The sequence below is a fragment of the Eubalaena glacialis genome, chromosome 19 (genome assembly GCF_028564815.1).
Source record: "Eubalaena glacialis isolate mEubGla1 chromosome 19, mEubGla1.1.hap2.+ XY, whole genome shotgun sequence".
Taxonomy (NCBI): Eukaryota; Metazoa; Chordata; class Mammalia; order Artiodactyla; family Balaenidae; genus Eubalaena; species Eubalaena glacialis.
The window spans coordinates 51814369-51835276 of NC_083734.1; the positions used below are offsets into that span (position 1 = coordinate 51814369).

The window sequence follows — 20908 nt, forward strand, 5'->3', positions numbered from 1 at the left end:
CAGCGTCCAGGCCCCAGGCACACAGCTGCACAGTTGGCGTTTTTAAGACATGCTGCTGGGGGAGATGAGGGCGAGTGTTACAGATGGCGGCTGCTCTCTGAGCAGCACAGGGCCAGCAGGGCCAGCCAGGAAGCCCCTTGCATGGGTTGTGTCGTGGCTGTCCTTTTACTTTGGCCCTTTTCCTGCCTGGGACCCAAGGAAATGCATTTCTGCATGGTGACAGAGTAGAAAGGAGAGGCTCCTTCCTCCCACTGCTTTTCTATGTCAGGTGGCCTGTAGCTGTTCTTATATCTTGTGTCTGTGTTTTGTCCAAACTACCCACTTGTGATACTTGACACCAGGCACCCCAAAACTTTTCACTGGCTTTGCCTTCCCTGTTAAGCGCAGAGAGTTGCACCTCCAGCCCCCGGCTCAGCTGCTGCCCCTCCGGTTGGGGAGGTGGTGAAAGCTTAGGGCCTTCTCCCTGGAAAACGTGTACTGTTTTGCAGTCACTTGTTAGGAAGCATTTTCTGTAGATACTGCCTGAGAGCCCCTGGAAGGCTTTCGAAGTCTCCCATTATAAAAACTATTTAGTTGTCTTCACTTTGACCCTGGAGGCCTAGGATGCAGAGTGTATTGAGATACAGACGTGATGGAGAAAACAGAGGGCCGAGGAGGGTGTGAGGGATGAGGGTGGGCCTCACGGCCATGAGGCTCCTGCCCATCCACCCAGGCCCTCAGGAGAAGGGCTGTGAGCTGTGATTACGTAGGGGGGTGGATCACAGCCAGCCTGGGACACAGAGTAGCACAGCGGCCAACCTGGGGATCTCTGGGAAGAATTTAGCACTTGTATTTATAAACCTAAGTGTGTGGTGTTTTGCATTTCATAGTGACAGCCTGTGAGATTTTTGAAATTCCCTCTGAAGTGTGTCTTGATGTTGGGGAAAAAGAAACTTGTGAACAAGTCTATCTACCGTCAGTGAAGCGAGTTGGAACCTTCTTTTTTGGCTTCTTGCAGGACAGCATCAGCTTGCTGCTGGAGGCCGTGAGGACCAGAAATGAGGAGCTCGCCCAGACGTGGAAGAAGTCTGAGCAGTGGGCCACCATCGAGCAGCTCTGCAGTAAGTGTCTTACCCTCCTGCGGTCCCCATTGCCAGGGCCCAAACTCCTGCCCTTCAGGGCTCCAGTACTTCTTCCCAGGCCCTGGACACCTGACCCCAGATGCCTTCTGACAGCGTCGTGGGCAAAGGAACAAGCAGACCTCTGCTGGGGCCCACAGATATTTTCATCACTATAACATACGCGTAAAGGCCACAGATCTTGGGTATACAGTTCCATGGATTTTTGTACACGTACATACCAGATAACGCTATTCTTCAAGCGTTTTAGGAGCAGTTTGAAAGTCATTGTTTTAGATGAACAGAAACTTCACACTCACCTAAGTGCTGAGTGCGGAGACCTTCTGGACTCCTCAGGCTTTTCTTTTCCCCTTTCCCATCAGTTCTCAGAGCATTCTTGGTGGATAAGGAGGAAAAGAGTTAGAGAATAGAGTTCGGGGATCTTGTGTCTCCCGGGTGAGCGCCTCTGTCAATCAGCCTTGGGAGCTGCCCCCACGCTGCCAGCGCCGTGGCCACCAAGCCCCCCAGCTGAGAGCTCGAGAGGGTGACCATGACGGCCCTTTTCCCTGCGGCTTTGAGAAGTACTGTAACGCCCCCTGAAGACAACAATGAAAGTACATATAAAAAAGTGTTTAAACATTTTCTCAATCTAGTGGGCTGATACTTGAGCCAAAATTAGCCAGGAAACCCTCAGTGGAACCCAAGCCACAGGGAGTCCCGCAGGGTTCTTATTTTCTCTCGACACTAAGTACCTAGAAGCTCAGGGGTTGAGGAGCTTTGGTATTCATTGTGTCGTTCTTCTTCTTAAGTTTTCTTTTTATACGATTCTGACAACCAAACAGTAAAAGGGCTGGATGTGCCATGTACTCTTCTTGCCCTCACGTTCTGAAACAGAGGACCCATTGTTCCCACCAAATTCCCTACAGCGAAGCCCACGGCCTTGTGTCCTTGGGTGGACAGTGGTGAGGTGCCGGCCAGGATCTCAGCACCTGGTCCAACTCTCCCACGTACTGGGCTCTCCAAGCCCCTGGTGTTATTCTTCAGATGCTTCACACACAAACATTGACTGCAGCAGCTTTAGTAGTTTGGAGCCCTCTCTCACAGCCCAGAAAGTGCACACAGGGAAGCCGGGACAGGGGGCGGGTTGGCTAAGAGGTTATCCTGGACAAGCATTGGCCCAGTTGGGCGAAAGGAAAACTAGATCAGGAAAGGTTTCAGTCTGAGCATTTGGCTTGCTTTTGCCATCCCCATTAGACACTAATGAAAAGCTAGCGACCCCATAGGAGCTGGGTCGCATTGGCTTCATGCCTCATACTTAGACAGGGTGGGAGGAAACCCAAGCCCGAGTCAGGCGTCAGTCCTCCGGCAGCAGGGTGACACTGTCTGGACCTGCTGCCTGCAGCCTCTGTTGGAAGAGCGCCTGGTGTTCACCGACACTCACTTTGCTAAAAAAGTGCTATGTGATTGTCAAATGCTGTCAACAGATAACACTACTCGTGGAATTCCAGTCACTGCATAGGGTTGGTAACACAAATTAGCAATAGAATACCCTTTACAGATGCAGAGTCACAGAACATGAGAGATCTCGGACATAGTCAGTGGAAGCTACGTAAGAGCTCTTTGCTGAAAACTTAACACTTTGCCAGAAGAAGAGCTAAGCAAATGGAAAAGAAATCCCATTGTCTGGACTGGAAGACAAGATATTTTTAACATGTCAGTTTTATATACATACATACATTCATTCATTTATTTGTTTGTTTATTTATTTAGCTGGCTGGCTAGCTAGCTAGCTAGCTAGCAGGGGGAGGATGGGGAAGAAGTTTTAAAATTTATCTGGGGATGCAGAGGGGCTAGAAGACAATCGTGGAAAAAGAAGAATGAAGCTGGAGGACGTGCACTGCCTGCTTTCAGTAGTTAAAAGGTTGCTGTGTTTAAGGCTGGATGCTGTTGGCATGAGAATAAATAGACTGATGGTCCAGATGGAGAGAATTGGGTGATAACAAGGGCACCTGAGCAATTAAATGGGGAGATGCCCTTTTCAGGAAAATGTGACAAAACAACTGGATATCTGTGTGGGCAGAATGAACCTTGACTTCTACAGTACACCCCACATATAAAATCAATACAGGCTGGGTCATAGACTCTAATGGTAAGAGCTACAACTATAAAGCAAGATTTCTGTAAAAAAAAAACACAAAAAAACAAGTTGAATATATTCAGGACCTTGAGGTAGGACAGAGAAAAACACTGACCATAAAAGATTGGTCATTTGGGGGCTTCCCTGGTGGTGCAGTGGATAAGACTCCACGCTCCCAGTGCAGGGGGCCTGGGTTCGATCTCTGGTTGGGGAACTAGATCCCACATGCATGACGCAACTAAGAGTTTGCATGCCACAAGTAAGGAATCTGCCTGCCGCAACTAAGGAGCCCACGTGCTGCAACGAAGGAGCCCACGAGCCTCAACTAAGACCCAGTGCAACCAAATAAATAATAAATATTAAAACAAACAAAAATTGTTCAGGATTTCCTTGGTGGTACAGTGGTTAAGAATCCGCCTGCCAATGCAGGGGACACAGGTTTGAGCCCTGGTCCGGGAAGATCCCACATGCTGCAGAGCAACTAAGCTTATGCGCCACAACTACTGAGCCTGCGCTCTAGAGCCCACGAGCCACAACTACTGCAGCCCACAGGCCTAGAGCCCATGCTCTGCAACAAGAGAAGCCACTGCTGTGAGAAGCCCACACACCGCAACGAAGAGTAGCCCCCACTCGCCGCAACTAGAGAAAGCTTGTGCACAGCAACAAAGACCCAATGCAGCCATAAATAAATAAATTTATTTAAAAAAAAAAAAAAGATTGGTCAGTTGGACTTTATCAGAATGAAACACTTGGGCTCATCAAGAGATGCTGTCAAAAACTTGAAAAGGCAAGGAACAGACGGGGAGAAGATATTCCACAGAAGATGTTCCATAAAAAGAATTACAGTGATGGTCACCATCAGTCATCAGAAGAATGAAAACTAAACAAGGTACCACTACACATCTTGAGGGTGGCTGAGATGCAAACACGGGCCGCATCGCGTGCTCACGAGCTCCCAGAGCAGCTGGAGCTCTCGCACGCCCCAGTGAGGATGACCCAGCAAGCCCACTGCTACCCAAGAGACATGCAAACACAGATCCACACCAAGATTTGTTTAAGAATATTCATGGCAGCTTTGTTCACAATGGCTCAAACCTGGCAACGACCCAACTGTCCATCAGGAGGGGGATAGATAACCAGGGATGGTGTTCACACCGAGCTCTACTGCTCAGCAGTGAGAAGGAAGGAACTACTGACACAGCAAGCAAGGAGGGTGGGCAGGTGCATGAGTGGCCACAGCTGACAGCTTTCCGCTCTGCAGACAGCAGCTTTACTTATCGGGGTTCTGTGTTTGAGCAGGGGACCCACGGTAGGGCTCTCAAGCCGCATCTGTCCAGGCCCGCAGCAATTGCTTTTAGAGTCCACTCCTACCCTGATAAGCAGCTGTGCAGAGCTCTCAGATGGGGTGGGACAGCTTCCCAGTACAGAAATGATGAACACGGCTTCTCTTCCTGCCCCACAGGCACAGTCGGTGTGCAGCTTCCAGGCCTCCATGAGTACGGAGCCGTCGGGGGCTCTGCACACACCACCTCGGCCGCCATGTGGGCCTGTCAGCACTGCACCTTCATGAACCAGCCAGGCACCGGCCACTGCGAGATGTGCAGCCTCCCCAGGACCTAGGGCTCCTGGGCCCTGCTGCCCAGACTGGGCCCACCCTAGCCCTCTCTGAAGCCAGGGTTGTTGCAGCCATGCCCCACCGCAGGCAGCCCTGAAGGCGAGGCGGGGGCGGCTGCCCTGGGGGTCTCTGACCCATGAAGCTTCTCAGCACCAGGCTTCCCTGGAGGGAGGGAGCCAGGCTGGTGCTCTGTGGGCTGAAACCAGTCTCTTGCTGGAGGCACCATATGGCCCCATCCGGATGCCCTGCAGCAGCTCCCACTGTGGTAGAAGGACTAGGTGCCTCTAAATCATCACCTGGAATTGAGGGGGTGGGAGGGCTTGCTGGCACCATCCAGCTTTCTTTTTTCCTTCCTTTTGGATGCTTTTGGTTCCTGCCCCTCCCATGTTTTTGGTTGGGAGCTCTTGGTGACCTCTGTACCCCGTTGCTCTGGGGCAGACCCTGCCTGTGAGGGCCACCTCTTCCCCTTCCAGTAGCCATCGTGCGGTGGAAATGCGTGGCCACGGGCTCGCTGGTCTCCCGTCCGCTTGGTCTGCAGGTGAATCTGCTGCCCGCCCTTTCCTGCTCTCACCCAGCGTCCAGGGGGGATTTTAAAGTCTGCTTTGGTTGTAATAACAGTTATCAGTAATTCCTGCGAAGAAGACTTTTATTTATTTTTTTTAAGATAAAAACTGCATAAAAGAGTGAGAGACTAGTTTCCACCTTCGTCCCTCCTTTAATGAGTCCCTGGAGGTGTGTGCAGGCTGGGTGGGTGGACGGGGGACCCACAGTCAGGTCTCCTCACAAATGAACCTCAGTGCCTGAGACTTTCCTGCCAAACCACACGGCTGGGACAGGTGCAGACCCAGGTAGTCCAAGCAGGAACCTAGTGCTGGCTCCCACTGAGCAGGCAGCCTCTCTGGGGGGCCAGCACTGCTGACCAGGCCTGCATGGGGTGAGCTGGGTGGCCCAGGCAGGGCTGGAAGCTCTGGTCCCCTTCACCCCACACACCATTCCTTCCTGTTGCCCTGCCCGGGCCCTGGCCTCTGGCACGGTGATGTGGCCCCGGTACAGGCCAGGCCACAGTACAGCAGCTGTGGGGCTGCTGCAGGGACGTAGGAAAGTAGGTACTGTGCTGAGGTATGGGTCCAGGCTATCCCAGGACAAAGGTTGTGGTCAGACTTTGCATGTGCTCTGGGGTCCCTGCGTTTCCTCTGTGGTTGGGCTCCGGTCTGGCCTTTCCCCGGGATCCGTGGACATCCTGATGCCTCTTTGCCTTAACAAGAGCCGTATCTCTGAGCTGCACTGCACCCACCCATGGGAGAGGCTGACCCAGACACAGGCTGCTTGGGGACTTCATGTCTCTGTCCTAGGGCAGGAGGCAAGCCTGTGTGACCCTCCCTCGCCTTTGGCCTGTGAACAGAGAGCACTTGGGCATGTGTTCACCTGTGGCAAGGGCTGTGCCTGGCACTCCAGGTCCACCTGGCGTGGGACACCAAGTGGCCAGTGGGGTTGGGTCTGGCTACAGCGGATCTGTTCTGGGGGGCAGGAGGTGCAGAGCCCCCTGTTTCCCCAGTTCATCTGTGGCCACCTGCCAGCAAGCTGGGAGGACCATCTGGCCCAAGTCATCTGCTCCTTTGATCAGATGTGAGTCTGCAGGGGGAGCAGGAGGGCGCTGACCTCAGACCTTGCGGCCCCCGCTGTTCCTCCTGTACTTGCTCTGGTCTTTATCTACCGAGCTAATTTCCTTTTCTCTTTGACCAGTGTCCTACTCACCCTGAAGTTCTGGCATCTGCATAGTTCGTTTCCTTTTGTCTTTTAGCTAAAGAAAAAGTGTTGTGATTTCTCTGCTTCTGGTTTTGAGTCACTTTTTGTTCAGTAATGCACTTTATTTTGTCCAAAGAGAGTCGGGGGTCAACATAAGGAGTGGGGGTACCCTGCCAGCAGGCTCGGGCCCAGGCAGCTTAGCCATCTCCTCTTGCATAGGGGAGAGGCCCCTGTCTCCACCTTCACCCTACCTGCCCTTGTGTGGACACACCCTCTCATGGCACCAGGCACCAGGCACCATAGCTCAGCGAGGGGGGACTAGGTGCCCGGCCTCCACCAACCAGTCTGCTCCCGGTGCTCCCACTTGGGGCTTGCAGGTGTGTGTCGGTTGGGTTTGCAGTAGCGTTGCCTGGACTCCAGCCCTGCAGTTGAACCAATAAAAGCAACTGAAGCGACCGCCAGCGCCCTGTTTGTCCTTCCTGGGCCCCAAGGCCTCTCCCTGCCCTGAGCCTTGACTTGCCTACCTTGTCAGGTGACTTGATGACTTTCCCCTCCACACATCACTGTTCTCTGCTGACATGTTTAGAGTATTGAAGGGTAGAGACCCACTCCTCCTGCCCAGGCTCCTCGGCCCTGTGCTCCCAGTGTAACGTCCACTGGAGGAGCAGAGCCTGGCCTCCTTCCATGCCTTTTCTGCACCTTTTCCGTCAGCCATGTGGCTGCTCCTGGCCTCTGCGTGGTGGGTGAGGTGCACTCCACCAGGCAGCAGGTGAAGGATAATGCCCAGAATCCCCTAGACTTGCACAGATGCAAGGGGAGCAAGGCCTGGAGGGGACACTTGTCGAGTGACGGCCAGGGGGTGCTCGCCCTGATGTTCAGTTACCAGCCTTCACACGCACCTTACAACCCACTCTGTCCTTTGGCCACTGGCTTATCGCTTTCTGAACAAGTATATAAGAAACACCACCCACTGATATCCAAGGGGCCCTGGGGAGAGGCAGGCCCAGCCTAGCTTCTGGACTGGGGCGGGTGGGCCCTCAGCACCTGGCTCCAGTCCTGTCCCTGAGCTTGCCTACTTTTACCAGCAGTGTCCTGCCCTCTCTGTGGCTCAGGCTGCTGACCTTGTTGGTTCTGTGAAGTGATGAGGTTCTGGAACATCATCCCTGCCCCTGAAATCAAGCAAGTGGAGTGTACTGCTTGGAAATAACTCGGGGTCCTGCCACCCCCTTTCCTGGCATGTTCAACATGTTGGCAGGCTGTGCTGCTCTAAGTGCCTGGCACAGCCTGCAGCTTCCCTGCACGTGCTGTGTCCTGTTCCTCCCCACCCCTAATGCTGTCTGGTGGTAGTTTGTCCTTGGGAAGATGTAGCCCCCACATGTGGCATAGAGACCACTGACTGTCCACAGCAGGCTCTGCTGTCTCACAGGCCTCCTGCCACAGGCCTTCCATGTACACCCACATGAGGGGCCCCTCACTCCACATCACCCCTGAGCTGGCTAAGCCCTTTGCTCTGTAACCTCCAGGGGGATCAGCGTTCAGGGCCCCCTCACTGTTTAGATAGACTGTTGATGGTCATAAATCCTTGTATCACAGAGTGTGGGTCTTGCCTGGACTTGGGGCCAGGAGCCTGCTAGCCCCCCTGAGCAGAAGGGAGTGGGACAGAGGAGTGACCAACTTTACAGTGCCTGGCCAGTCAGGGCTGAACCTGGGAGGTGAGGCCTGGCCAGCTTAGCCCACCTCCCAGATGCACTTCCCCATGCGGTCATTTTCTCTAGGACAATCCCGGTGTAGTTCCCTTGGTGTTGGAAAATAGTCTGAGAGAGCCAGGTTGGGAATTGGTGTGAGCATGTGGCCCACAAGGATTGGTGGTCAGAAGACCAGCCAAGAACACTTGTGCACTCAGGTTGGGGGGGTGGGGGGTGGAGGTGGGATTCAGAGTGGTGTGTCTCTTGAAAGGAGCATGTCCTCACTTCTAGTTCCAAAGGCCACATGGGAGCTGGTCTCAAGAGAGGGCAAAGGACAGACTGCAAATGCCATACTGATGCTGGGTCCAACCCAGAAACACTGGAACAGTAGCTGTCCACTGCCCTGGGGGTTGAGCACCAACCTCAACAAGGGGAATTAGAACTTTTGCTACTGGTTCTTTGTTTTGGCAGGTACACCAGCCTTGGTGAGGTCAGCTTAACTCAAGCCCAGAAAACACTTGGCAGCTGGGCTCCTTCAACTTGCCCTGTCTGGCCACACCCCTCCAGATGCCTCTTTCATTCATGGGTGTCTGACCTTGGAGACTCTCCCACTGGCTTCTTAAAGGAGAGGGGTGTGATTGACCTGTCTGCAGGCACCTTTCAGGGTCGCTCTGGGTCTCAGTCTCATTCGGAGAACCCTTGGCCCCTCTGATAAGCACCTCTCCCCAAAGCCTTGGAGGACAGGGTTGGGAAGGAGAGGTGTCTTGCCCTGTCTTCACCCTGACCCTCCAGGCTGATTGCTGGTGAGCTGGCCCCCTTACCAAGGCCCAGCCAGTCATTTTCTTCATGGTTTTCTGCCCTCAACCCAGAATTCCTCTGGCTTACCCTTTTTCCCCACTGTCCGTTCAGACCAACACACCCACAGACAGTTCGTTCAGGCATGAAAGAAGGGACACTTCTGTCCATGTTAAGCTCAGACGCGGCAGTGTCCCGAGGACGGAGTAGGCGTGGGTGTGGCTCAGCAGCTCAGAGGTAGGAGACTCATCCCTAGACCGAGAGCCCCGCCCCCCCCCCCCCCCCCGGCTGTGGAAGTGGCAAGACCCGACGCTGCCCGCCCCCTCCTGGAATTCACAGATCCAACCGCCCCGCAAAACGCTAGAAGGTCGACTTAGGAGTGCACCGTCCGCTCGGAGGAGACGCGTTCTGACGGGCCGCCACCCTGGGGAAGCCAGTGTACTGGCCCGGGTCCCGGAGCTGGCCCGGCCCTCGGGAGCACGAGGGAAGCGCGACTTCGGGCGGGTCCAATGGAGCCCCGGGGGAGGACGGACGAGTGGAGAGACCAAGGCCCTTGGGCTTCTCGTGTTTGGCTTTAAACACGTTGGCCCTTTGCCAAACCGTTCTGTGTCCACTAGCTTTACCTCAACGGCGTGCCCTTCGGCCCAGGGGCCCGGGCTCTCGCGGCGACCCTAAGACCTGACGCGCAGCCGCCCCATCCCCGGCTCCGGCCCCGCCCCCGCCCCACCCCCGGCTCCGGCCCCGCCCCCGCCCCACCCCCGGCTCCGGCCCCGCCCCACCCCCGGCTCCGGCCCCGCCCCCGCCCCCGCCACGCCGCTGTACGGCGGAGGCCGCGCTGCGACCTGGGCGGCCGTAAAGCGCCGCGCCCCGCCCCCGGCACCGGCGCTGCGAGGCCGAGACCCCTCCGGTGGTTGGGCTCCCTGGCGACCCCACGATGGCTGGCCTCGCGCCGCGGGTCGAATACCTGGCGGGCTTCTGCTGCCCGCTCGGGGGCCTGGCGGCGGGCAAGCCTCGCGTGCTGTGCCACGGGGCGGAGGTCTTCCTGTCCACCGGGAGCGAGCTGGTCTATGTCTACGACCGGGAGGGGCGGCTGCTGATCGTGAGCACCCGGCAGGCCGGGGAGGGGCCAGGGACCGGGTGAGAGGGCGGAGCGGGGGTCCTGGGCCCTGGAGGGGGCGGGGCCGGGCGGGAATCCACCGAAGGCCCGGCGTATTTGAGGAGTTTGTACTCCACCTCTCCTGGGCCCCACGCGCCCGGCCTCACTCTGCCTTCTCCCCGGACGTCCAGGCCGTGTACAAGTTTCCCGGTCAGGTGTGGCACCTGGAGCTCCTGGCCCTTCGCAGGGCGCTCTACGTCCTGTGCGCCCGGAGCGGCATCTATTGCTTGTCTTTGGACCAGGCGAGCAGGTGAGGCATGGTCACTGGACGGCACTGCTTTGGGCGGGTCCACACTTGCCTCTCAGGGGTTGAGGCGGACATGGCCTCAGATGGGCTTCTCGCTGTCCCTGACTGGTAGGTACTTCCCTGCCCTCCTCAAACACTGCCCCTGTGACCTATACGGTCCGCTTACCCCTGGACTGGGTTCAGAATGAGCACTCACCAGGCCTCCAGGGTGGGGATGGTGGGCTCAGGGCCAGCTCTGAAGTCTTGGGGGCCCCTGTCCTCAGCACCTGCCTTCTCTAACAGGCTCCTGCTCACACAGAATTCTTAGTAAACGGGGTTCAAGCGGCTGAGTCTGCAGCCGGTAGCAGGATGCTGCCCCTTTGGCTTTGATGGGCCTTGGTGGGTCAGGCATGACACACCTATGAGGTGGGTCTCTGTGAACCCTGAGTCAGTGGTTAAAGGAGTTTCACCATCCCCCCCCCCCGCCGCCCCCCAGTACCAGTGCAGAGCCTAACCAGTGCAGAGCCTAGAGCCTAGACTCGGGCACCTATTCACTACTGGTTTAGAAGATAAAAAGGTAGCAGGTGTGATTCACAGCCGAGGCCTTGGGGGTCTGACAGTTCTGCACTGATGAGAATTTTCTGTCCAAACCCCATTTCTGGAAGGCTTGGTACATCCTATTATGCACGTGTCCCTGGGCGATTGGTGGGGAGCAAAGCAGTCCGTGGAGCAGGTGGGAGGCACTGTGGCATGCCAGCTGCTCCCTGGTGGCTATAACACTGAGATCGCTCCTTTTACAGACCCCAGGCCCATCATGTCAGTGGCAGGCTGTCATGAAGGGAGCTTGTGAGCACTGTAACTGACATTTGCCTGTGTTCTCAAAGGTCTGTGAGCCGGGATGACGAGGATGACAGGGACGACCAGGACAGTGAGGATGGGCAGGTCGATGAGCTCCCTGCCCCTGTGATCCCCGTGCACCCAGACACCTGTGTGCTCCCCAGTGCCACACTGCATGCCTTCACCGTGCTCGATGACGTGCTCATCACCCTGGCACAGGGCCCCACCCAGTGGAAGGTGCAGCTGTTTGAGCGTCCGTGTCCAGGGGAGGACCCTAGGCCCGGAGGCCAGATTGGCGAGGTGGAGTTGTCCACCTGCACCCCCCCAGCTGGGAGCCTGGGGGAGCCCACAGCCCCCCGCTTCCTCCCAGTGCTGTGCTGTGTGTCACCACCAGGCTCCAGGGCCCCACATGGCCACCCGTGGGGCTCTGGGGGCATCACGCTGGAGGGGCCCCTCTTTGGGCTACTCTTTGGATCCGATGCCTCCCTCCTGGAGTCGCCCGTGATCCTCTGCGGTCTCCCCGATGGCCAGCTCTGCTGTGTGGTCCTCAAGACCCTGGTCACCTCCAGGTCTGCCCCTGGTGATCCGAAGGCCCTTGTCAAGATCCTCCATCACCTGGAGGAGCCTGTCGTCTTCATTGGAGCCTTGAGGACAGAGCTGCCGTCCGAGGACGCGGCGGACGCGTACTGTGACTGCCTGGTGGCACTCGGTCACCATGGCCGGACACTGGCCATCAAGGCCAGCTGGGACGAGGCAGGGCATCTGGTGCCAGAGCTGCGGGAGTACAGCCTCCCAGGGCCTGTGCTCTGTGCGGCCCGTGGCAGGGGCGGCCATGTGTACCACAGCACCCCCTCGGACCTCTGTGTAGTGGACCTGGCTCAGGAGAGCTCCCCCTGGGACCTCACGCAGCATGACGGGGCCCCAGGAGGCCTGCCCTCTCTGCTGTGTCCAGCCAGCTTGAGTGCCTGCAGCGTCGTCACCCTCTCTGTGTCATCTAGGGCACCTGAAGGTACGAACCATGGCTGAAAGCTAATAACCAAAGCCATGGGGTGGGTGGAGCCTCCGCTCTGATGTCTCCTCCCTGTGAACTGGCCGTCCTCCTCTCCCTGCCTCATTCCTGTTCTCCGTAAAACTGCCTGGGCAGGCCTACCCTCCCCTGGCATAGCCTCGTGGTTGATGCTTCTTGTCTTGGGGTCCTGTGTGGGTTTAGGGGCGGGGGCTGTGCCACTCTGCCTGGGTAGGGTCTGCACCTGAGTGACCCCGGGCAAGAGCATCTTCCCATGGCCAGTAGTGCAATGGAAATTCAAATCGGTTCAGGTCAAACCTTTATGTTTTTTTGGAAACTTACTTACCATGTGGCCTCCAACGAGTCCACCCTGCACCAAAGGCAGGGGGCATCGCCAAGCTCTGATGTTTGTGTTCTCCCCAGACAGAACCGGAGGGAGTTTCAGCCATGTTTGCCCAATGTTAGGGGAGAGGGATAAGAGCCCCCCTCCCCCTAGCGCATATTCCCCTTAAGATAGCCCAAGAATGCATTGTAAGGCCTACCGTGGACCATACTCGATACGAAAGAAATGCTTTTGAAGTGAGAAGACTGCTGTCTCTCCCACAGGGAAAGAGAGACACATGTGGCAGGGAATGGGGGAGCCACACCTCTGGGCGGGTCTCAGGGCCTAGTGGTACTGGACTTGGAGAACCAGCAGGTCACAGGAGATGGAGCCTGTTTCCCGGGGAGCTCCCTGGTAGGCCAGGAGTGGGAAAGGAGACAGATGTCGAGGAGAGGCGGCAGGCTTCCAGAAAGGCCCCAGTGAGAGCCGACTGGCCAGTGGAGGAGGCCTGGGGCCCGTGTAGCACCTGCTTCTCTTAGGAAATCTCAGAGCAGCTTTGCTGGGGGTTGGGGGGCTGTTGAAGGGGGGATGCACGCAGCTGATTTGATGGCCCTTGTCTGGTTCCTTTTAGTCCTGTCCATGTATAAGGTGACGCCTGTGCTGTGCTGACACCCCGTCCCAGGGAGGGTCCTTCACAGCATGTGCCCAGCCCAGGACACGCCCCAGGCTCTTCGGGGATGTCTCCAGAACCCTCTTTTCCTCACCTGGGCCCAGGTGTTCTGCCAACACTTATCTGAGTCCCGGGAACTGCTGCATGTTCCCAGCAGCATGCCCCTCCCTGCCTGTTGACCAGGCCCCACGTGTGTCCACCTGCAGGGGGTGCTGAGCTCCTGGCCCTGTCTGCCAAAGGCCGGCTGATGACCTGCAGCCTGGACCCGCACTCTGAGACGCCTCACCCCACCAGAGTGACCTCGGCGAATGCTGGCCAAAAAATTAAGGAGTTGCTGTCTGGAATTGGCACTGTCTCTGAGAGGTGACCAGTGGGCTAAGGCTCGGGCAGAGGCTGGCATGGTGTCCACGGAAGGCGGTGTCCTGGGTGGTGGCGCTGGTCCGGGACAGGCCTGTTACTTTGCCTCTGGCCCCCGTGATAGCCCCAGACGTTGTGTTGCCTGGCCAAAGATGGCACTAAAGGCCAGCTGTGGGCGCCAAGCCCCTGTGGTTTAGGGTCATTTCTAGCGTGCCTGCCATCCTCTGGGATGTCACGGTGGCACCGCAGAGGAGCAAAGGAGCCGACTTGGAACACGTTGGGGAGCACGGTGGGGGTGGCCAGCGCCACCGTGGGCACCCCTGGCTCAGTGGCCCTGAAGGGGGTGAAGTCTCTGTGAGCCCGGTGGGCGAGGCCAGGCTGCCAAGTGCAGGCTGCCCCAGCTCCATCCTCTGCTGCCGGAGAAGGAGGTTGGGTCAGACGATTGCATGGGCAGGACAGGAGCCCCTGAGGTGGGGGCTCTTCACCTGATGCTCGAGGAAGAACGAGGTCTGGGCCCTCCCTCAGCAGCCATGTCTGTTTCCAGAGTGTCTTCGCTGAAGAAGGCGGTTGACCAGCGGGACAAGGCCTTGACCTGCCTCAACGAAGCCATGAACGTGAGCTGCGCCCTGCTGTCGAGCCGGGAGGGTCCTAGGCCCATCTCCTGCACCATCAGCACCTCCTGGAGCCGCCTGCAGCTGCAGGACATGCTGACAGCTACCTGCCTGCTGGAGAACAGCAGTGGCTTCAGCCTGGACCGGGGCTGGGCCCTGTGCATCCAGGTGCTCCGCAGCTCCCGGGCCTTAGACCTGGACTCGGCTGTCTCGGCCATCACCTACACCATCCCCGTGGACCAGCTCGGCCCTGGCGGTCAGCGTGAGGTGACGCTGCCTCTGGGCCCGGGAGAGGACGGTGCACTTGACCTGCCCGTGACCGTGTCCTGCGCGCTCTTCTACAGCCTCAGGGAGGTCGTGGGTGGGGCCCTTGCCCTCACGGACCCTTTCAAGGACCCCTCTTCGAATGAACGCACCCCTGCCGTCCTGCCTGATCAGGAGGGCGTGTGCCTGCCCCTGAGCGAGCGCACGGTGGACCTGCTGCAGGGCCTGCGCTTCCCCGGCCTGGCGGCGCCCCACACGCAGGCCCTGGGCCCACTCAGCCCTGCCAGAGACCCCGTCCACACCTTCCTGGGAACTTGCTGCGGGCCAGTCAGCCAGCCGGCAGGACCAGCGTCCCTGCGGGCCAAGTACCTGCCCCCGTCAGTGGCCACCATCAAGGTGTCGGCAGAGCTGCTCAGGGCCACCTTAGGGGACAGTCACGCAGGTTGGTGGCACCAGCTGGCTTCGCTGAGGCCTGGAGCCCTTCCTCCCTCTCCCAGGATCTGCTCAGCCTCACAGCCGCACCTCTCTCCTCCAGGCGTGTCCCTGTGTTGTGCCACCCTGCAGTGGCTCCTTGCCGAGAACGCCGCCGCAGACATCGTGAGGGCCCAAGCACTGTCCTCTGTCCAGGGAGTGGCCCCAGATGGCACTGATGTCCACCTCATCATCCGCGAGGCAAGCAGGGGTCAGCTGTCCTGCCTGTGGGGAAATCGGCCTCGACAGCAGCAGTTCTGAGTAGGGTCCCTGGGTTGCTCGAGAGGAATCAGATTCTGGGGCCCACCCTCCAGAGGATTCCGACGCATCCGAGTTCGAGAGGCGGGCTGTGATGGGGTGGCCTTCGTGGGGCCGGGGGCAGCGTCGGCTCCCAGCCAGGTCTCCATGAGTACCACCCTGTCCAGCGCTCTCAATGCGTGGCCCCTGCCCTGCGTACTGCTGGAGTTCACAGCCAGCCCGAGCGGGTCGCTCACTTGTACCCCCAGGGGCAGCACGAGCGACTCCAGGCTCCAGGCCACTAAACCCCTAGACCACCAGGGTGCCGGGCCCCATCACAGACGCCCCATGTGCAGGGGCCGCTGAGACACCAAGGTGGAGCTCAGTCCTCTAGCCCCGTTCCTCGCACAAACCTTCCTTCCAGAGACCCTCCTGGCAGCCTCGGGGTCATGTCCAGCAGACCCTCGTGCTACAGCATTGGAGGCTCTGGCGGAGCATCCCGTGTGGCCGGGCACACCTTGCTGAGGGTGGTGGGTGGAGGCTGCCCACTGGACAGCCCTTTCAGGTCAGGCCAAGACTAGTCAGTGTCAAGGTCGGGTGTCCCTGGGGCCTGGTGGTGGTTCTGCAGGTGGCAGAGAGGGGTGGGTGCCCCAGTGCATCCCACGATTCCAGAAGGAAGAGCTGCCAGGGACAGTGTCCTTCCTAAGGTCCCTAGGCCCCTGGGGTCTTGCCTTGTGTCCTGGCTCTCGCCCATCTTTGCCAGATTTCATCTTTGGCTGGAGGGCACTGGGCTGACCTCACTTGCCCAGCCTCCTCCCTGTTTTCACACCTGCAACCCTGACCCTGCTGTCCAGTGCCTCAAGGTGCACAGTGTGGGCCATGGGTGGGTCTGGGTGTGGGCTGTCCGTGGTGGTGCAGCCACAGCAGGCACTTTTTCTGGAGTGAGTGCCACGGATCTGGATGCTGAGGGAAGAGGGGTCTTCCTGGACAGATATTCCAAAGGAGCAGCTTTGCTTTTGCTTGGCTAGCTGGTTCTTCAGGTGAAAACTCATGTTGAGTGTGGAGATCCAGCCCCAGGAGCCCCCTGAGCTTTGCCCACAGTGGGATGTAGAGGGGCAGCCCAGGCTTCACATGCCCCTGCCAGCTTGGACACTCCCACTGGCCACGCTGCCCTCGGGCAGGGCAGGGCCGTGGACGGCCAGTGAGGCTCCTTGTGTGTTGCAGGTGGCCGTGACCGACCTGTGCCCAGCAGGGCCCATCCAGGCCATGGAGATCCAGGTGGAGAGCTCCTCTCTGGCCAACATGTGCAGGGCACACCACGCCATCGTCGGGCGTTTGCAGGTCTGTCGGTCATCATGGGCTTGCTTGGGAAGTCTCTGTGGGGTGGTGGGGACACAGGACCCTGGTGGTCTGTGGCTTCCTGCCCGGGGTTGCAGGTAGGCTGTGGGCGGTTGGGAGGTGGGTTGGGGACTTGCTGCTCAACCTCCTGGCAGTAGCTCCCAGTGGCCTGTGAGCACACGTGGTTAAAGGGAGACAGTCCACTGGCAACCAGCGTGAGATTTCTTCTACACTTTCATGGAGAGGCCAGGCTCGGGCCCCGGGACCAGGTGTCTGCTCGTCTGGGCCTCCACGTCTTTGCCAAGAAAGCGGGAGTTGGCAGCCAGCCCCTCCCATACACACAGCCCCAGGGGCCCTGCCTGCTGCTTCACTGCCGTGTGCGGCTACTGGGGCTGCAACCCCAGGATCTGAGGGGAGGTCTTTGTGTTCTGGAGGGAAGCCTGTCAGCTGGTGCCCTTGGCAGGCTGGGCGCAGGGTCAGGTGGCCCATCTCCTGCCTGTTCTGAGTATGTGCAGCCTCGGCTGCGCAGAGGGGTCCGAGGTGGCAGCTGTCAACTGATTCCCACGCTTTTCCTTAAACATGGACTCTGCGTCAGCCTCACCTGGGAACTTGGTGCACGTCCCTAGGCCCCACCCCAGACCCCAAGAGTCGGAGAACCTGCAGTCCAAGCTCCGCCAGGGATCCGAGGCTGCTGTTCTAGACCTACCAGTGCACCCAGGCGAGCCTGGCGGCCAAGCCATGACCAGAGGTCCCCCTCAGGCACTGCTGTGACGGCCCCGCTGTGGCACATCCATGGCTTCACGCCCGGGCTCAGGGGTCCCCCGTCCCCAGAGCAGAGCTCCCACCCCTGCATTTCTCTCCCCCAGAGGGCGCCCCGTGTTGCTCTTGCCGGGCCTGAAACAAGCAGGGCTGTCTCCAGACCCGCTGAGCGCGGCAGTTGAGAGGTGGACATAGTGAGAAGCTGGGGGAGGAGTGTACCAACCAGACTTCCAGCAAGAAGGGGAGTTAGTGTCCTGGGGCTGCCGGAACAAAGTGCCGCAGACGGGACACACTGCGTTCACTTTGGAGACAGGGATCCAGGTGTCCGCAGGGTGGTTCCTTCTGAGGCCTCTCTTCTGGGTGCATGGATGGCCGACTCCTCCCTATGTCCTCACATGGTCATCCCTCTGCATATCCGTGTCCTGATCTCTTCTTAGAAGGACACCAGTCCTGTGGGATTAAAGCCAACCCACGTGACCTCATTTTAACTTGATTATCTGTGAAGACCCTCTCTCCAAACACAATCATCGGGGGTGCTGGGAGCTGGGGCTTCCAAGTGTGAATTTGGCAGGCATGATTCAGCCCCCAGTGGAACGCTGGGGACATGCCCTTGATGGGAATCTTCTTGTGGGCTGCAGACCTCTGTCCTCCGTCTGCTGACACTATGCTGTGTAACGGGAGTGTTCTCGTGACAACCGGCGTTCATTCACCTGGCCGCTTGGAATCTGGGCGGCCTTGTCAGGTGTGCAGCTTCTGCCACTGGCAGCATCTCCTGCTGCCCCTTGGGGTGTCGGGGTCTCTTCTCAGTGCTCTGCCCCAGAGGCCAGCGGGAGCCTTGCTTCCTGGATCCGTCTGCAAGCTTGGGTCCAGCCCTGAGAGCTGGCCAGGCTGCCTCCAGAAAGCAGGACGTGAAGCAGCCCTCTCGTGGGCCAAGATAGGAACAGCGGTGCCAAGGCCTGAGGCCAAGGATGGGGAAGGGGTGGCGGTAGGAGGTGGGTAGTAAGGGGAAAGGGCCGAGAAGAAAGTTACTTCCAAGTAAATGATCGTCAGGCTGGGGTTCGTGTGCCCTGCCGCCTGAGGTGAAGGTTAACTGGGGGCGAGGCAGGGAGGCCTGATGGATGGTTCGGGGAGGGGGAAGGGCCACCTGGCTCTGCGGGCTGGAGGACAGGTGCCAGGAGCCCTGGGTGCTACCTTGGGATACATGGGAGAAGCACCCTCTCCAGCCGTGTGCCCCTTGTGTCCCCCCAGAGGCTGGTCATGGAGCAGGCTGCCCGGGGCTCCAGCCCGCCTGACCTCCGCCTGCAGTATCTCCACCAGATCCAGGCCAACCATGAGGTGAGGTCCTTCAGGGATCCGTGCCCTGAACCTTCCACCAGCCTGGGCTCCTCTGGGGACACACACACGCCCTGGGGTATTGCCCAGCTTGGCAGGGCCTCCCAGTCCTCACAACCGAGTCGGGCTCCTGTTGCAGGGGTGAGGTGGGGACAGAGTGGGCACGGCCACTCCTCCAACCTGTCCCACATTGGCTAGGACACGCCTGTCCCCTGGGGACATGGTCTTCCTTCAGCCCAGCCACGCCTCCTGTCCCGAGGGGTCATCACGTTAAGGCCACAGATGAGTGTTTTTCCTGGGCCACCTACCACAGTCCGAGTAGCATCTGCACGTGGGGGGTGTCCCCCAGAGGGACCCGCTGACATGCCCAGTGGGAAGGTGGGGCCCTAGCTGCTGCCGCCCATTCCTTCCTGTAGACGCTGCTGCGGGAGGTGCAGACCCTGCGGGACCGGCTGTGCACGGAGGACGAAACCAGCTCCTGCACCACCGCCCAGAGGCTCCTGCAGGTGTACAGGCAGCTCCGCAGCCCCAGCCTCCTCCTGCTGTGATGCCAGGTAGGCCCCACCCCGCCCCGGCTCTGTCCCTACTTCCGGCCCCTCTAACAACTCACAGTACCTTCGTGGTTTTATGGAGAAAACCTGTCTCCTGACCTGGGCGGCACTGTGGGCCTGGTTACAGCTGGGGAAGGTCTGGGGTGAGTGCAGCCGGTCCCCCAGATGGCCACCTGGCGCCCCCTGGGTGGGTGTGCTCAGAAGAGGCAGCTCGTTTAGCAGGTGTGTCAGGGTAGCGAGGCGGTCCGTGACCCCGCTGGGCAGGGGCCAGCTCGTCCTCCCGCATCACTGCTTCCTTTCCTCCAGCAGCTGCCACGGCCTCTGCGCTCAACCTCAACACCGCTGGGCCGCCTCCCACCCAGAATGTCGGGGCTGGATCACGGACATCCCTCCACTCAGAAGCTGGGCCCCGGCCATGGGGTCCAGACTCCAGAGCAGGAGCATCGTTGCCCTAGCGGCCTGCAGAGGCCGCAGAGACAGGGCTTCTGGGTTGAGCCTCGGGCGGGTGTGTTTTGGTGGTTGTCGCATTCCCACCGTGGTGCCCAGAGCCCAGGGCTGCCCCTCTTGGCAGCACCACCCGCCCACCCACAGACCTGTTGTCCAGCACTGTCCACACCTGTCCAACTGCCTCGCTCTGGGTGCCTTGGCCCTGCTTCTCTGCAGCCGCTGGGGTTACCGGGTGGGAGGGTGCTCCCTGTGACCAAAGCACAATGACTGTGGGGGAGGGGGCATTCCTGCAGGTGCCCTGTGGCCAAAACAACAACTTGGTGCCTCCGGCCGGGGCCACACCCAGCGCCCAGCACTGTGCATTGTTTCCAAGGGTCCCTGGGGGCAGACAGCAGCCCCGGCGTGGCTCCGGTGCTTTTGTGGAGGGTGTCTCTCCCCCAGACTTCACACGGTGCTTTCCTGCTGTGCGTGCAGGGCCTGCGAGGCACCCTGCCTCAAAAAGTGACCCTTTCTGGTGCTCTGCCTTGGCCTTGGCTGTTTTTTAGCCCTCCCCCTTCAGTCTGGTGGCAGCTTTGACCTGGATTCCTGGACACACCCCCAGCTCCAAGCCCCCGACAAGTCTGGTGGCCACTGCACGGCCCAGATGAGCCTTGAACTGACCTCTAGGGGGCCCTCAGGCCAGCAGGAAGCTTCAACACTGGGGTGAAGTGGTCTCTGCAGGGCCGTTCAGGCCATGAGGGTCCCTGCCCAGGAGGACCAAGGCCACCTCCTCATCGCCCTCCATGGAGGGAGAGGGGCTGGTGGGGTGCTCCGAGTTGGGATCTGGGAGAGTGGCTGATCGCCACATGGACCCAGCACTGAAGGGTTCTTCAGGGCGGGAGGGAGGATGGGGAGGGGGGCCAGCCCACTCAGTACTGTCCTGTTCCTTCTGTCCCTGAGTTTGCTGGGAGCAGTGTGACAGCTGTCTTCTCCAAGGATGAGCAAGCAGTCCACCTCCAGCTTCTGCTGGTCCTTAACGCAGCCTGGAGGGGAGCTGTGGCCCAGCCAGCGAAGGGCCTGCACCCCCTTAGTCCTGTCCCCGGCTGTTTCTGAGGGTCGTCTTTCTGTCACCTCCCTGAGTGCCACGGGGGAGGATGGAGTGGCCAGTCCAGCCCAAAGGGACCCCCAAGCACTCTTCCCTGCCTCCCCTCTCCAGCTGCTGCCCCAGGCTGTGTGGCCTCCACTCAACGATTGTCTGAAGCCAAGTACA

The 20908-nt window shown here is 59.1% G+C and overlaps 2 protein-coding genes across 5 annotated transcripts in view; both read left to right on the plus strand.

The window, feature by feature from the left end:
• Positions 1-7051, plus strand: part of NPLOC4 (NPL4 homolog, ubiquitin recognition factor) — a 54648-nt gene extending 47597 nt beyond the window's left edge. For both annotated transcript variants that reach the window (XM_061175293.1, XM_061175292.1), the window contains 2 exons: positions 998-1100; positions 4697-7051. In XM_061175293.1, coding sequence (XP_061031276.1) covers positions 998-1100; positions 4697-4854 — 261 coding nt within the window. In that variant the 3' untranslated portion in view covers positions 4855-7051. The remainder of the gene's footprint in view (positions 1-997; positions 1101-4696) is intronic.
• Positions 7052-9939: 2888 nt separating this feature from the next.
• Positions 9940-20168, plus strand: FAAP100 (FA core complex associated protein 100). 3 transcript variants are annotated; one of them, XM_061175170.1, is made up of 10 exons: positions 9940-10174; positions 10363-10481; positions 11342-12303; positions 13499-13655; positions 14194-14966; positions 15060-15196; positions 16457-16573; positions 18578-18664; positions 19078-19215; positions 19519-20168. In XM_061175170.1, the coding sequence occupies exons 1-9, from the start codon at positions 10010-10012 to the stop codon at positions 19207-19209; spliced, it is 2649 nt and encodes an 882-aa protein (XP_061031153.1). In that variant the 5' UTR covers positions 9940-10009; the 3' UTR covers positions 19210-19215; positions 19519-20168. The 3 variants fall into 3 exon arrangements, with proteins under 3 accessions (XP_061031153.1, XP_061031151.1, XP_061031154.1); XM_061175168.1 differs by having other exon boundaries at positions 19522-20168; XM_061175171.1 differs by lacking the exons at positions 9940-10174; positions 10363-10481 and adding an exon at positions 10833-10883 and having other exon boundaries at positions 19522-20168.
• Positions 20169-20908: the final 740 nt, after the last annotated feature.

Bases quoted from the DNA above. Each gene is read 5' to 3' on its own strand.
- FAAP100 (XM_061175170.1), top strand. From the start codon at position 10,010: ATGGCTGGCCTCGCGCCGCGGGTCGAATACCTGGCGGGCTTCTGCTGC. The intron at 15,197-16,456 runs GCAAGCAGGGGT...TGTGTGTTGCAG, and splicing joins TCCACCTCATCATCCGCGAG to GTGGCCGTGACCGACCTGTG. The intron at 18,665-19,077 runs GTGAGGTCCTTC...TCCTTCCTGTAG, and splicing joins AGATCCAGGCCAACCATGAG to ACGCTGCTGCGGGAGGTGCA.